At 44.0% G+C, this 13941-nt stretch overlaps 1 protein-coding gene across 4 annotated transcripts in view; it reads right to left on the bottom strand.

Annotated features, from left to right (window-relative positions):
* Nucleotides 1-13941, bottom strand: part of ccdc88ab (coiled-coil domain containing 88Ab) — a 127003-nt gene that overhangs the window by 25941 nt on the left and 87121 nt on the right. For all 4 annotated transcript variants that reach the window (XM_079730193.1, XM_079730192.1, XM_079730191.1 and 1 more), the window contains exons 18-20: nt 13702-13884; nt 12906-13184; nt 12504-12631 (exon numbers count right to left, since the gene is read on the bottom strand). In XM_079730193.1, the coding sequence (XP_079586319.1) occupies nt 12504-12631; nt 12906-13184; nt 13702-13884 (590 nt within the window). The remainder of the gene's footprint in view (nt 1-12503; nt 12632-12905; nt 13185-13701; nt 13885-13941) is intronic.

The following is a 13941-nucleotide window of genomic DNA, read 5'->3' on the forward strand; positions in this document are numbered from 1 at the left end:
AGAAGGAAAGGATGCAAAGTCAATTAGTCAAATCAGGCCTACTCTTGATTTGTAAATCTAAATAAAAAAGTCTGGGCCTATCATTGGGCCTATTTTTGCTCTCAATGACTGAAGCTATTGGTTTATGACTGTTTATTTGCAGCTGCAATTGTTTTAAGAAAAAAGTCACAAGACCAAAAGTGATGCCATTTAAAATGCATCATGCTCTTAATCATTCACTAACATCCTTTCCACAATATCAAACAGAATGGTCAGAGTAACAATCAATTAAAAGAACAACTAGAATATTATTTCACAATTATTTACATGGGCTGTAAGCTTAACATTATTAGAGGCACGTGTGGATGTTTCACATTTGGATGTTTCAGAATGTTGGTCATGGTGTTAAGCCAATTAAGATTGAGGGACTTCATTTATAGATCAAGTCAATCAACCTCACTGTTTGTGTTGCAATGATATCAGTCATACCAAACAGGATGTTTTTTAAGTGATTACAGAATAACGGCGTGTGTAGCTCCACGTTTTTGCCACCCTTTCAGAAGGCTTTGTAACCCAAAACTATATAGGCTCAGCTCGTTTATTTCGGGACCATGCCCAACTTTTGGCGGTGGAAACACCAATATAAGCGAACCGAGCCGCACCGAACTGCACCGCTCGGCGGGAATGCAAATTTAAGCAAACAGAGCCGCACTGTACCGCAACAAACTAATGTGCACCGCTCGGTGGAAACAAAGCATAAGACTGAGCTGGTTCGTTGGTTCTTCTCGTAGCCTAGACTAGAGGGGATAACCCCTCCCTCTAGGCTGCTCCACAGCCAGGAATCCTGCTTATTGGTTCATAGCGCAGCCAGGGCTCCAGCCATCTCACTCAGAGGAGGACTTTCCTCCTCTCTCCCATTGAACCCCATATTATTCACCGGCTGACAACACTTTCGGGGAAATGAATGGGAGTCAATGGAGGCTGAGGGAGGAACGTCCTCCCTGAAGTAATTGTCAATAGGCGATAGGGGGTGCTAATGTCCCTTTACCCAGGGAAACAAACATTACATATACAAAGGCATATTTAAGGGCATTAATTCATTACAGTAGTCTGGGTAATATACATTTTTTATTCGCAACAATGTTATGGAGGATCTTCCTCCCTCTCCTCACTGGAGAAGCCTCCACTGATATATATATATATATATACACACACACACACATATATATGTATATCAGTGGCGGCTGGTGGATTTTAAAGTGAGGGAAGAAGGACTGTGCGCTTGGTTGCCATTGGCCTGCTTGCACTGTTGGTGTATGGTGGCATAAGAATGTGAGACTTAAGTTGTTTCAGGGTGTTTTGGTGAACTACAAAATAGTAGGGAGGGATAGTTATGTGAATAAAATTGATACAAAGCCACCAGTGGCATCACTGTAATTTGAAAGCTTGTGGGCAGCATGTCTTTGAAATGGACCACAAGGGCAGAAGGAAAGGATGCAAAGCCCATTAGTCAAATCAGGCCTACTCTTGATTTGTAAAAGTAAATAAAAAAATCTGGGCCTATTTTTGCCCTCAATGACGTTATTGTAATTGGTTGTAATTTAGCTATGTTTATTTTCAGTTACAATTGTTTTAAGAAAAGACTCAAGACCAAAAGTGATGTCATTTAAAATGCATCATGCTCTGAATCATTCACCCTGTCCACACCCTGTCCACAATATCAAACAGAACGGTCAGAGTAACAAACTAGTAAAACAATGAGAACATTATTTCAAACAACCTGATCTATAGGCATGGTGCCTAGCAAGAGTCGCATAGCAGCACCAATGTGAACTTGACACTTGTCGTGGCGTTTGGTTGCCCTATCAAGATTTTTCACATCAGTGAAACCATGAACAGCCCACGTTGGAGATTTGCCATTATTCATTAGCAAACAGGGCCAGCAATACAGTCGATTGCTAGTAATGCTACCAGTAAGCCATGAGTACCTAGCAAACCATGTAGCACCCACAACACTGACGTTGCCATTACTTTTGGTGATCTCGATTTTGCAAAGTGGTCCTTTTTCTTTGGTCGCAAACTTAATATTGTAACTCAATGAATGGAATGTTTTGTGCAATTAAACATGAACAATGTCCTCTGTTTCCATCGTACACTTTATTTGCAAAAATGTTAGAATCTCGTTATCCTTCAGATGATTTCACCTGCTTTGCGTCTAGACTGAGCGGCAATGCAGGCAGATTGTTATCGACACAGTTGCCGAATTGGGCAGATTTCCCGCCCAATGATAATTTTTACAGGCTAACGTGGTTAAAAGTAGCCCAATTGGGTGGAAAATCTGCCCAATCTGGCAACACTGCCCACCAGCCAGGGATCCTGCTTATTGGTTCATAGCGCAGTGCAAATAGATTTTTGCGCGAATCAGACGCCTTAAGGTCACACCCACTCAGAGGAGGACTTTCCTCCTCTCTCCCATTGAAACCCATGTTGTTCACCGGCCGCCAGTACTTTCGGGGAAATGAATGGGAGTCAATGGAGGCTGATTACTTCCTCCCTGAAGTAATTGTCAATAGGCGATAGGGGGTGCTAATGTCCCTTTACCCAGGGAAACGAACATTATATATTCAAAGGCATTAAAGAAGTCATATTTAAGGGCATTAATTCATTACAGTAGTTCTGGGCAATCTACATTTTTTTATTCTCAACAATGTTAAGGAGGATCTTCCTCCCTCTCCTCAATGGAGAAGCCTCCACTGATATATATATATACATATACAGCTGCAACAGCCTGAAATGTGTAATCTAACATGTATCGCAATGGCGAGGCGCACACAGCTTTTTGCCATGTTCTGTAAATATTCTAGAACACTGAGTCATGGAGCTCTATATCTAAATAATATCATATTATACATAGATATCTATATCATATATTATATATTATCATGGCCAAAAATTGTGTGCGCTTCCAGACGATATTATGAATCTCAAACGACTGCGTCGGGTTCTCCGACGTCTCTGGTTCTTCCACTTCCACATCAATCTGAAGTAGACTGAACCGCGACATTGAGCAGAAAGGGATTGTTGCCCTCGACTGTTGACCATGATTGTCTCCCGCCGAAGCCGCTGCCCGCTGCCGAGGCACCACCGCCTCGACAGCGGGCAGCGAGCAGCACCAAGGCACCACCGCCCTGTGGCGGTTGTGCCTCGCTGCGGTGGTGCCTCGGAAGCAGGCAGCAGGGCTCCGGCGGGAGACAATCGCGGGCAACAATCCCTTCCTCCTTCATGTCGCAGTTCATGTACTTTGGGGAGTCAAAGCCAAAGTTCCTTTCCCCCAATTCCTTCTCAACCATGGCTGAGATAACCCCCACTACGAGTCTCGTTGTGGAAATACCAGAGACAACAGAGAACCCGACATGTTATGTGCCATAACACCAACAGCAGAACTGACTCACTCACTCGACGGTCAACCTGACAAAAAACTGTAGCACTAGCCAGAAGGCGGAGGACGGCTACCTAGGCGCCAATCAGGGCTGCAGTTTAGTTGTCCCTGAAGAACTTGCGTATCTAAAATTACTTCCATTTAATTCGGTGCATGATTGTGCAAATCCATGCACCGAACCGTGACGCACGTACTGATTTGGTTCAATACGAATACATGAAACGTTACACCCCTAACATACACACACATATACTGTATATATACACACATACATATATACATACTAGGGGTGGGAAAAAAAAATCGATTCTCCGATGCATCGCGATTCTCTCTAAAACGATTCGCTCTCGATGCAGTTAAGTTAATAATCGGAATTTAAAAATTTACATTTGTTCACCTTATGCAACATTTTGTTCGCCTGCTGCAGAGCGCTACAGAAAACTCCTTTCTGCATGCAGGTTCTCGTCTATACGCGCCACACACGTATAGACTGCGCATGCGCGCCAAACACGTGCAAGACTGCAAATTGTTTATAAACCTTAAGTAGAGACAAAATGGCTGAGAGCAGCAAACCTTTACGACCTGCACCGGCTTCTTTAAAAGCTCCCGTATGGCAGCATTTTGGGTTCTATGAGGTAGATGGGAAGTTGGACCAGACCTACACCATGTATAAGGAGTGTAGAAGTCGAATTAAATACTTCGGCAATACAACAAATCTGCAAAACCACATTTTGCTATTCCACTCGGAGTTGGGAGAAAAGCGACCCGGTCCTGATGGCAGCCAGAGGACAATTGAGCAGGCAGTGGCACAGCTGCCACCAAACTCGGAAAGGGCCAAACGGATTAAAAAATCCATTGCACAATTTATTGCAATGGATTTAAGACCATACTCTGTCGTGGAGAACAAGGGTTTTCGGGAGATGGTGCATACGCTGGAGCCGAAGTTCAAGATACCTTGTCGTCGATTCTTCACAGATAGCGCAATCCCTACACTCTACGCTGAAACCAAATCCAAAGTTTTGGATACTTTGAAGAACGCTGGAAGGGTGGCTATAACATGCGATGCATGGACATCAATTGCCACGGTGTCCTACGTTACCGTAACTGCGCATTTCATCAACGATGAGTGGCAGCTAGTGTCACTTGTGCTCCAAACAAGAGCAAAGTACGAGAGTCACACGGGCGCAAATGTGGCCTGCTTGTTGAAGAAGGTAGCAGATGAGTGGCATCTGAATGACAACGACTTAGTTTTAGTCACAGACAATGCTTCTAATATGGTCGTTGTGGGCCAACTTGGAGGATTTGTGCACTTGAGATGTTACGCCAACACCTTGAATCTGGCTTGTCAGTGAGCGCTTTAGTTGCCTGCGCTGTCTAAGCTCCTGGCGAGGATTAAACGCATCGTTACATTTTTCCACCGTCGGTGCGTACCAGCTGGAGGAGAAGCAGAAGCTACTTGGTCTGCCGTGTCACAAACTGATTACAGACGTCAGCACCAGGTGGAACAGTGCGTATGAGATGGTGGATCGTTTTTTGGAACAGCAGCAGGCTATCTGCGCCGCTTTACTCTCTCCCCAGGTGAGGAAAGGAGAAGCTGATCTCTGTACTCTCACTGAGACAGATGTCTCCAAGGCAGAGGATGTAGTTAAGGTCCTAAAGGCACTGAAAGATGCTACTACATTCATATCAGAGGAGAGCAGCCCCACAGTGTGTTTGATTGCCCCACTGCAAGCTCAACTCTGCCAGGAAATGACGGGCAACATTGCAGAATCATCAATTACCCGCAAGATAAAGCAGACCATCAATGCGGACCTCAGCAAAAGGTACAACTCTGACCTAGAGAGGAGCCTACTTCGTTCAGCTTCTGCTCTAGACCCGAGATTCAAGGGAATGCCTTTCCTTTCTGAGGAGGATATAGAGGAGACATTTGGAAGAGTTGTTGCTGAGGCTGCATCACTTGAGGTAACTAATGCTATTTTATTGTAACATTGTACGATTTTCAAGGTTGACCATTTCCTTTGTGGAATTATAAAATTGTACAACATAACAAACAATTAAATTACATTATTGAACAGATAGGTAGCCTCATAAATGTATGGTTTTATTTTATTTCTTTATGTGGTTAGGATTGGAGATATTGACATGATATGGAAATATGAAAATGGCCGCTGTGGTAATCTGTTCTTATTGTGTTTACCTACAGCAACACGTGAGAGTGGAAGATAAGGAAAGCCAGCCCAACATAGAGGACACCCACACCACTGAGGAGCAGCACCAAAGCTCCTCCACTCCAAATAGAAGAGCTGCCCCCTCTTTGCAAAACCCCTGTCCTCCAAAGAGACGAGCTTCATCCTCTTTGTTGAAGAATCTACTGGGGAATACCTTTGCTGGTGCCACAGCTCAGCACCCCATCTCTGCCTATGCATAAGTTGAGAAGGAGGTTAGAAAGTTCCGTGGTGGTCCACCAATTCCTCTCTCTGAGGACCCTCTCAGCTGGTGGAGAAAGAATGAGGCGGTGTATCCCCTGCTTTCCAAGTTGGGCAAGCGATACTTCTGTATTCCGGCAACCAGTGTCTCTGCAGAAAGAGTCTTCTCTACTGCAGGGGATATTGTGACTGCCCAACGGAGCTCACTCACACCAGAGCATGTCGACCAGCTCCTGTTCTTACACAAGAACTTGCATATCAGTCCCTCCAGAAAAATGCGGCGTTTTTTGGTGATTGTTGCGGCCAAAAATCCTTGATTATGCGGCACGTTTTCTTAAAAAATGCGATGAAATATGCGGCATATTTATGCAATTTTATGCGATGAAATTGCGGGAACTTGCAAAAATTGCGGGAACTTGCGAAAAAATGCGGGAACTTGCGGAAAGTGCAGCTTTTCGAAGACAATTACGTTACTTCATAACGTTACTTCATAACGTTTCCATGGCAACAGGGGGAAATGGCTGCTCTTGTGTGAAGTAAACGCAACATTTTTCAACTCTCTGCTAAGATATATGTGACGGCCCCCGCATGAATATGCGGACTTCGGCTGATTATGCGTTGAATTATGCGATCGCATAATCACGTTTTTCTGGAGGGACTGTCATATTACATCCACCAGTTATTAAGCACTTCTACTGTTACTGTTTGTTTAATAAGTTTGCACTTCCATGGTACACAGCCATTATTTCATTGTAGCACTGTTATATTTCTGTTTACTTTTCCTCCTCATATTGCAGTGTTTTTAAATGAGCTGAATTCCAAGCCAGACTTTTTGCACAATGTGTTGAAATGCAAGCGACATACAATTTTGTAGCATAGAAAATGCAAGCTGCATTGATTATTGCAATGTTCATGTTCAAAGTCATATTTGTCATTTTATATATATATATATATATATATATATATATATATATATATATACACACATATACATACCCCCCCCCCCCCACATAATTCTTTTTTAATTTAATAGATTTGATTTCCTGTATTCTGGTGCATTTTGGGGATGGCCATTACCTATTTACCTACTATTCATTCAGATTCATAGCCTACATCCTGACTTGCAGGGCCTGGACAAGCTCACACTGCATATACAGACCTACTTTATGGCCATTGCTATTTGACCCATTGTTGTTATTCTGATATTGGGACAAATCATGATCACTGTCCTATAGCATCCATTTTTTGTGAGTCTCAATGTCTACTTCAAATGCAGTAAGAAATATGGGATAGTTGCTTCATTTTGTTTATATGCCACAGGCCGAAAGACTAAATTAATATGTAACTCACTTGCTCCATTTAACTATAACATTGCTTGGGGAGCCCAATTCCTCCACTGAAAAGGGTGGAAAGTGCTTGCAACTCTCTGCTAGTTAGCGATCTATCTCTTCTCTACATGTAGTTGTGTTGCGCGATTGCTGCTGAGGGAGGTAGCCAATTTGATTGATTCGCTGAATTGTCCAATCATGTGGTGATAACAAAAAAGAAAAGCGATACCATTGGCCTGGGGTGCACACTGGTGCGACCCGAGGGCGAATTTTCTGGCGCCAATGAAAAGCTGCCCCTGCTTGATAGACAGCAAACAGTTAGCGAGCTTACATTGACTTAAACGTGGCCGGCGCCCCTGACTTGGAGGAGGGCTTCATTTCGAATGACCAATAACTAGCCTAACCCAAATCATTGACGTTCAGACGCATTAAAATGGTTGCGGGCAGTGACAAGTATATCACACAATTAAACGAGGATAAACGCTATGTATTTTTGTTGATTTATTTCGTATTGATAATAGTTGGCAGATAGATTCAAGTGAATATTTCACAGAGGGGCGACGCCCTAGCGCCCTCTATTGACCCACCGCCACAGATAGGCCCTAATAGGAAAGCATACAGGAACATCCGGTTTAAACAGAAAACTACAAATTGGTTTGAAATTTATGTGAACCATGAGTTTTGAAACAAGGACACTGAGCAAAGCTGTCCAGTACAAGTCCTTTAGAATTTAAACACATAGAGGAAATAAAGTCTGATCTTTGGGTTGAGAGCAGCAGGTGAAGGGATGTTGGTGAAAACCCTCCCTGACCACATACGCGCCCCACAGACTTCAGCTGTTTTTAAACAAATCTAAAAACGTATCTTTTTAAAAAAGCATTTTTCTACATTTTCTTTTATAGGTTCTGCTTTTAACCATTTATTGGTCATTTTTAATAATTGTTTTAATGCTTTTATTCTCAAAGATTTTATTTTTACTTCTCTGTAGCACTTTGAGATTTTAGTAATATAAAGTGCAATACAAAACAGAAAGCACCCGTCTGGGGGATTGTTGTCCTTTTACATTGAACCAGATTATTGGTTGTGATTGTTTCTCACGTCAATAAAGTAAACACAATTCATGAGACCAAATTTGTCAGTACACACACAGAGCATTTTCTTCTTTGCAAAAAAAGTGACATTATTTTATTCAGAACACGCAGAACATGGCAGAGGTAACTGATATACCTTTCTCTACACAGTTTTTTTACTGCATCCATATTGGTAACTAAATTTATTATATAATTATCACTATATGTTATATGTATTGATCATCCAAAGTGGTAAACTACATTTATTGATCTATAATTATCGTTATATGTTATACATATTGATCATTCATCTCAATAGCAGTCAGTGCAACAATCCAATGTTTAGTTTAACTGCGGTATGTTAATACACATTGCTTTTGATTACATGACTAAACTTTCTCCGGAAGACTGTTGCCTACTGTTTACGAATTGCACTAGATGCACACAAGACACACCCATTTATCATAACACCATCATCTACACACACAAGAAAATCTAATTATTGGGTTAGTCTGACTATGATTGGATTATTAAAATGCATGTATACACCTTAGTCTGACTAAAATCGAATCGAATCGGGTTACTCATAGTCAAATTAAGACCCTAGATTATTCGATTGTTAGTCGAATTAAGCATGCATTTATACGGTCAATCAAATTGGATTTGGATTTTGTGTTTTGCGCATGCTCGAGATCTTTTCCGGGGGCCGTGAGCCGGAAGCAGAAGGATACGGTAGTCGTGTTATTGCCGCCGTCGGAAAACGAGAGACACCGATTAATTTAAAAAGGTGGCGCAGAAGATGGAGGAAGTCGGTGTTTTGCCAATGTAGTTACCCCCTATAAGAAGTGTATCATCATCAACATGCATTCAGCACACACTACGCTTCTGTTATGAGAGTAGCGTATGTGTGTGCGCGAGAATGGCAGTGTGTGTGTGAGTGACGTCAGCGAGTGAGTGGATGAGCGAGGAGAGCGAGCGGTAGCGTATTAAGTTAAATTAAGTGATGCAGTTTTTCAACCTTTTTTGTGCCATGGCACACTTTAGACAAGGAAAAAATCCAACGGCACACCTACAAGTTATCAAAAGCAAAATTTATTTAAAAAAATAAAATAAAATACAGTAGCCTTTACACTTATTGTAAAAAAAAAAAACGTATTGTATTGAGACTTAAAACTCACTCGGTGAAATCTGGGCCTGTTTAGATGCACACAATCGTGGTATCCTGGCAGAAATTGATGCGAGGCACACGCGTAAGAAGAAGGGGAAAAGAAGATGAAAGAGGAAGTCCTCATCAATTGATCACAGACGCTCTCTTTTTTTAGTCTTTATTGCAGTTAGACTTGAAAAGCCAAGCTTGCAGAGGTATGTTGTGGAGAAAGGGAGCAATGTTGAGATTATGAGAGTATTCTTTGGCAGCAGTCAACCAAAAACTATCCAGCTGTAGGTCTGCATGGAGCAGTTTTAATGTGCGATCTTCTTTCAGTTCAATTAGTGCTTCTTGCTCCTGCAAAGTCAAATTTGTGTCTTTATTAACCACAGACCTATATGGGTCCCTGACCCAGTCAAATGAGTTGGTGTTGGCTGAGGGAAAATAAAAGGATATTTTCTCTTCAAGTGTTTTCAGGTGTTTTTAGATCCATTCGCACAAGGCTGAAGTGTTCTTGCCATTTTTGGGCGAGGGGGAACATTTCGAGAGTGTCACCGCTTTCCAAATGCTGTCGCCAGAGATTGCCAGGGAGATCCTTGAACGGGATCCGTTTATTTTGTCCACACTTCAAAGAAGGTTTTCATCTCGACCTTGCATTCGCGCATTGAGTTCATTCAGATATGCAAACGTCTCTGCCATGTATGCACGCACACATCACTTGCAAGCAGCTTTGCGTCATCGAACCTCTTCTCTTCAGTCAAAAATATTTTCCCTCCCTCAATTCGTATACGCGGGCCAGAACTTTTCCCCAGGACAACCACCGGACCTCCATATGGAGCAATAAGGCCTTATGCTCCGCTCCCATCTCCTCACACAAAATTGCAAGCAGTCGGCTTTACAGGGGTCTAGTTTTAATGTAGTTCACCATGCTCACAACGTTATCCAACACACTTTTGGCAACAAGTGCCTTGCGATGTACAAAGCAATGCGTGACTACAACATTAGGGTTCTTCTCTCGAACTCTGCTCACAAAGCCTTTGATGCGCCCGACCATGGCTGCAGCTCCGTCAGTGCACACACTTACACAACTCAACCACTGAAGTCCTCCTTGTTCGAAAGATTTCCTCTCCTGTGGTTTTATCGGGCATTGCTTTGCAAAAAAGGAAATTCTCGCGGATAGTCTCTCCATCCACAAAGCGCACGTTGGCCATTAGTTGCGCATTGCCACTGATATCTGTGGATTCATCCAGTTGCAAAGCATACTTCTCAATACAAAGTATCTTCTCCAAAACCACACTCTCTATGTCCACAGACATATCATAAATTCGTCTCGCTATGGTGTTATCTGAGAGGGGGACTTTAGCCACTTCTTTCTCTGTATTTGGGCCTAGAATGGCATTGACAATGGCTTTGCAGGCTGGTAATATTAATGTTTCCCCCACAGTGTGTGGCTTTTTTTTTTTAGCCACAAGTTCAGCTACTAAATAGCTAGCATGGAGGGCTTTCTCGGACACCTTTGTGGCTTTCCTCATCAAAGTTGCCTGTTTCCCAGTGCTGTCACGCAAACTAACAAAATAGTCTGAAGGCTTATTTTGGAGGGATCGGTGTTTGGTTTGCAGGTGTCGCTTAAGCTTGCTAGAGACCATGGCACTGTTTGATAGCTTCTCCCCACATACTACGCACAACGGACATGGTGCAACAGGATCCCCAGTAAAGGGAAAACCAAATGACAGATACGTGTCACTGTACAGCCTTGAATTTACCGTTTTTGCTTTCTTTTGAACCCCACTTGTTGTGGGCTCATCGACTGGATTGGTTATGGGGGCACTTTGATCAGGAGTGGGTTCTTTTCTTTTCAAATGTTTATCCATGTTTGCGTTGCGTTACTCGCGTGTACATCAATCACTTCATCTGTAATTTATTGTTTGCATATCTGTCAATTAATTGCACTGCCTACCGCCACCAACAGGCATATGGGAGAATTTACGTTGCATACCGCCAACAGCGCGACCACGCACACTCGGCTCAGACTGGCTTACACGGAGTAGACCAATATATATTTTTTATAACCAATGAAGTGAATTCGCATCATTTTTCACGGCACACCTGTCCATCTCTCACGGCACAGCAGTGTGCCGCGGCACAGTGGTTGAAAAACACTGAAGTAATGAACGAGTCTGGTTGTGTCTCTGCAAACGTGTACTGTAAAGTTAGTGAAACTAAGAATAAAGTACCCAGTCTGTCAAGAAACGGTGCCTGCTTCATTCCGACCTATAAGCAGACCCACTGCCGGTAAAAGTGAAGGGTGTTACCCCCGAGAGAACATTGGCCCTGGAGGGAACGTCTCCCCTGTGCTCCTCGACTATGGTCTGGGAGCCGACAGCAGGAAAGGGTTTACTTACTTCGAATTCACCCAAGGCTGAATTAAAAGTACATTTCTAAATGTTGGTCATTAACGAGGTTGTGAAGGAGTAACTTTGGGCACATCTGTCAAAATAAATGTTATATGTGTTTATGATCTTTATTCATTCATTGCGCCGCAGCCAAACTGACAGGGATATTCTCTGATATTATGAATCTTAAAGACTGCGTCGGATTCTCCTACTCTCTGGTACTTCCACTACAACTAAAGACTCGTAGTGGGGGTTATCTCGGCCATGGTGGAGAAGGAATCGGGGGAGCTTTGGCCTTGACTCTCTGAAGCCAGATTGAACCGCGACATTGAGGACAAAGGGATTGTTGCCGTATGCAGACTCCCGGAGGAGCGGCTCCGCATACGGCCGAGAGGTCGGAACAATGAAGCGTCGTAGAAATGACATGGACCCGAAGTGAACTGACAGCCGTCTACTGAAAACACCTTTCTCGAATGCTGCCTGAGTTTGTTGTTGCTGGTGACGTAAAGAGGTCAGCCGGTAGCTCTATTACCACTAGTTGAAATAGATACAGCGCCACCTATCGTACCGGGGCATGACATGCTTCGGCCAATGGATCGGTTTTCCCACCACCATGTATACTCGGACAATTGCACCCCCTTTAAATTGACCGGAAAATCAGTGGCGAGATCATTGACACAAAGAACCATGTTTAGCCAGTGAACGTCTGTGTGTTAGTCACCTGTCGTCAGAGCTCTGCTCGTCGTGCAGGAGCCTCTCTTTGTTCAGGCCAATCTTCTCCAGCTCATGAGTCAGCTTCTCAAGATCGTTATTCATCTGCTGAGTCCGAAGCTTCTCGCTTACCAGCTCCTACACGTCACACACACACACACACACACACACACACACACACACACACACACACACACACACAATGTAATCATTATCTGATTAGGCAGAAGCATTCAGCATTTTACCTATAATAGCCATCAATAATTAATGTGGTCTATCTCTTTCTAGGAGCCCAATGAATCAGCTCAACAATCTCCCCCGGCATCAAGGAAAACCTTTTGATCTCAAATGGGTTCAGCGGACCGAGCCAGCAGCTCCCCCCCCCCACTGGCTGGTGGGCGCGGCTCCTCACCTCTCGGAGCGTTACCAGGGTTCTCTTATCGATGGACGACTGCTTTACCAGCTCCTTGTTCTCCTTCTCAAGGTCCCGGACCCGCGTACACGAATCCCTGAAGAAAATCATCTCCTTGCCCATGGAGCGGTTCTCCTTCTCCAGGCAGGACAACCTTTGGCTGCTGTCGTCGAGCTTGCCGTCTCGGATCTCCGCCTGCTGCCGGAGCCGCTTGATCTCCTTCTCAAGGTGTTTCTTGTCCTTCTCCAGCTGGGAGCTCTCCTGCTCAAGACTCTTGTTCTTGAAACAGGCAGTAGAAGCATGTCCATTTCAAAGTCAGCTCAAATCACCGTGTGGAGGGACAAATCTGGATAATCCAAACATTTTTCCCATTTTATTTTTATAATTAATACACACAAAACTTTCAAACATTTGGATGGTCGCTGTGCAGCGTTCTCATTGGACAGTGTGTTTAACCAACAATGTTGCAACATAACCTCATAAAACTTCAGGGACATTTTCACAAAGTGTCCCGTCCTTTTCTATGATATATGATTTGTGTACAATAATCCTCCCTTTTGATATGTTAAATCCACCCTGTCCCCCCAGCCTACCTCCTGCTCCACTTTCCCTACCAGCCTACCTCCTGCTCCACTGTCCCCACCAGCCTACCTCCTGCCCCACTGTCCCCACCAGCCTACCTCCTGCTCCACTTTCCCTACCAGCCTACCTGCTGCCCCACTGTCCCCACCAGCCTATCAACTGGTCCACTGTCCCCACCAGCCTACCTCCTGCTCCACTGTCCCCACCAGCCTACCTCCTGCTCCAGCTGCTCCAGGCGTTTGCTGGAGATCTTGAGCTCCTCTAGGCTGCGCTGCAGCGTCTGGTTCTCCGTCTCCACCTCCTGCAACTCCGCCTCCAGCTGCTGGATCTTCTTGCTGCTGTTCTCCATGGCCTTCTGAAGCCGCTGGTTCTCTGTGTCCAGGCCCTGGTAGCTCACCTGGGGGAGCAGCACACACACAGCTCAGCTATCCCCACTCAGACCACTTGGAACAGA

This window comes from Pollachius pollachius (genome assembly GCF_949987615.1).
Source record: "Pollachius pollachius genome assembly, chromosome: 2".
In the NCBI taxonomy this organism is placed as follows: Eukaryota; Metazoa; Chordata; class Actinopteri; order Gadiformes; family Gadidae; genus Pollachius; species Pollachius pollachius.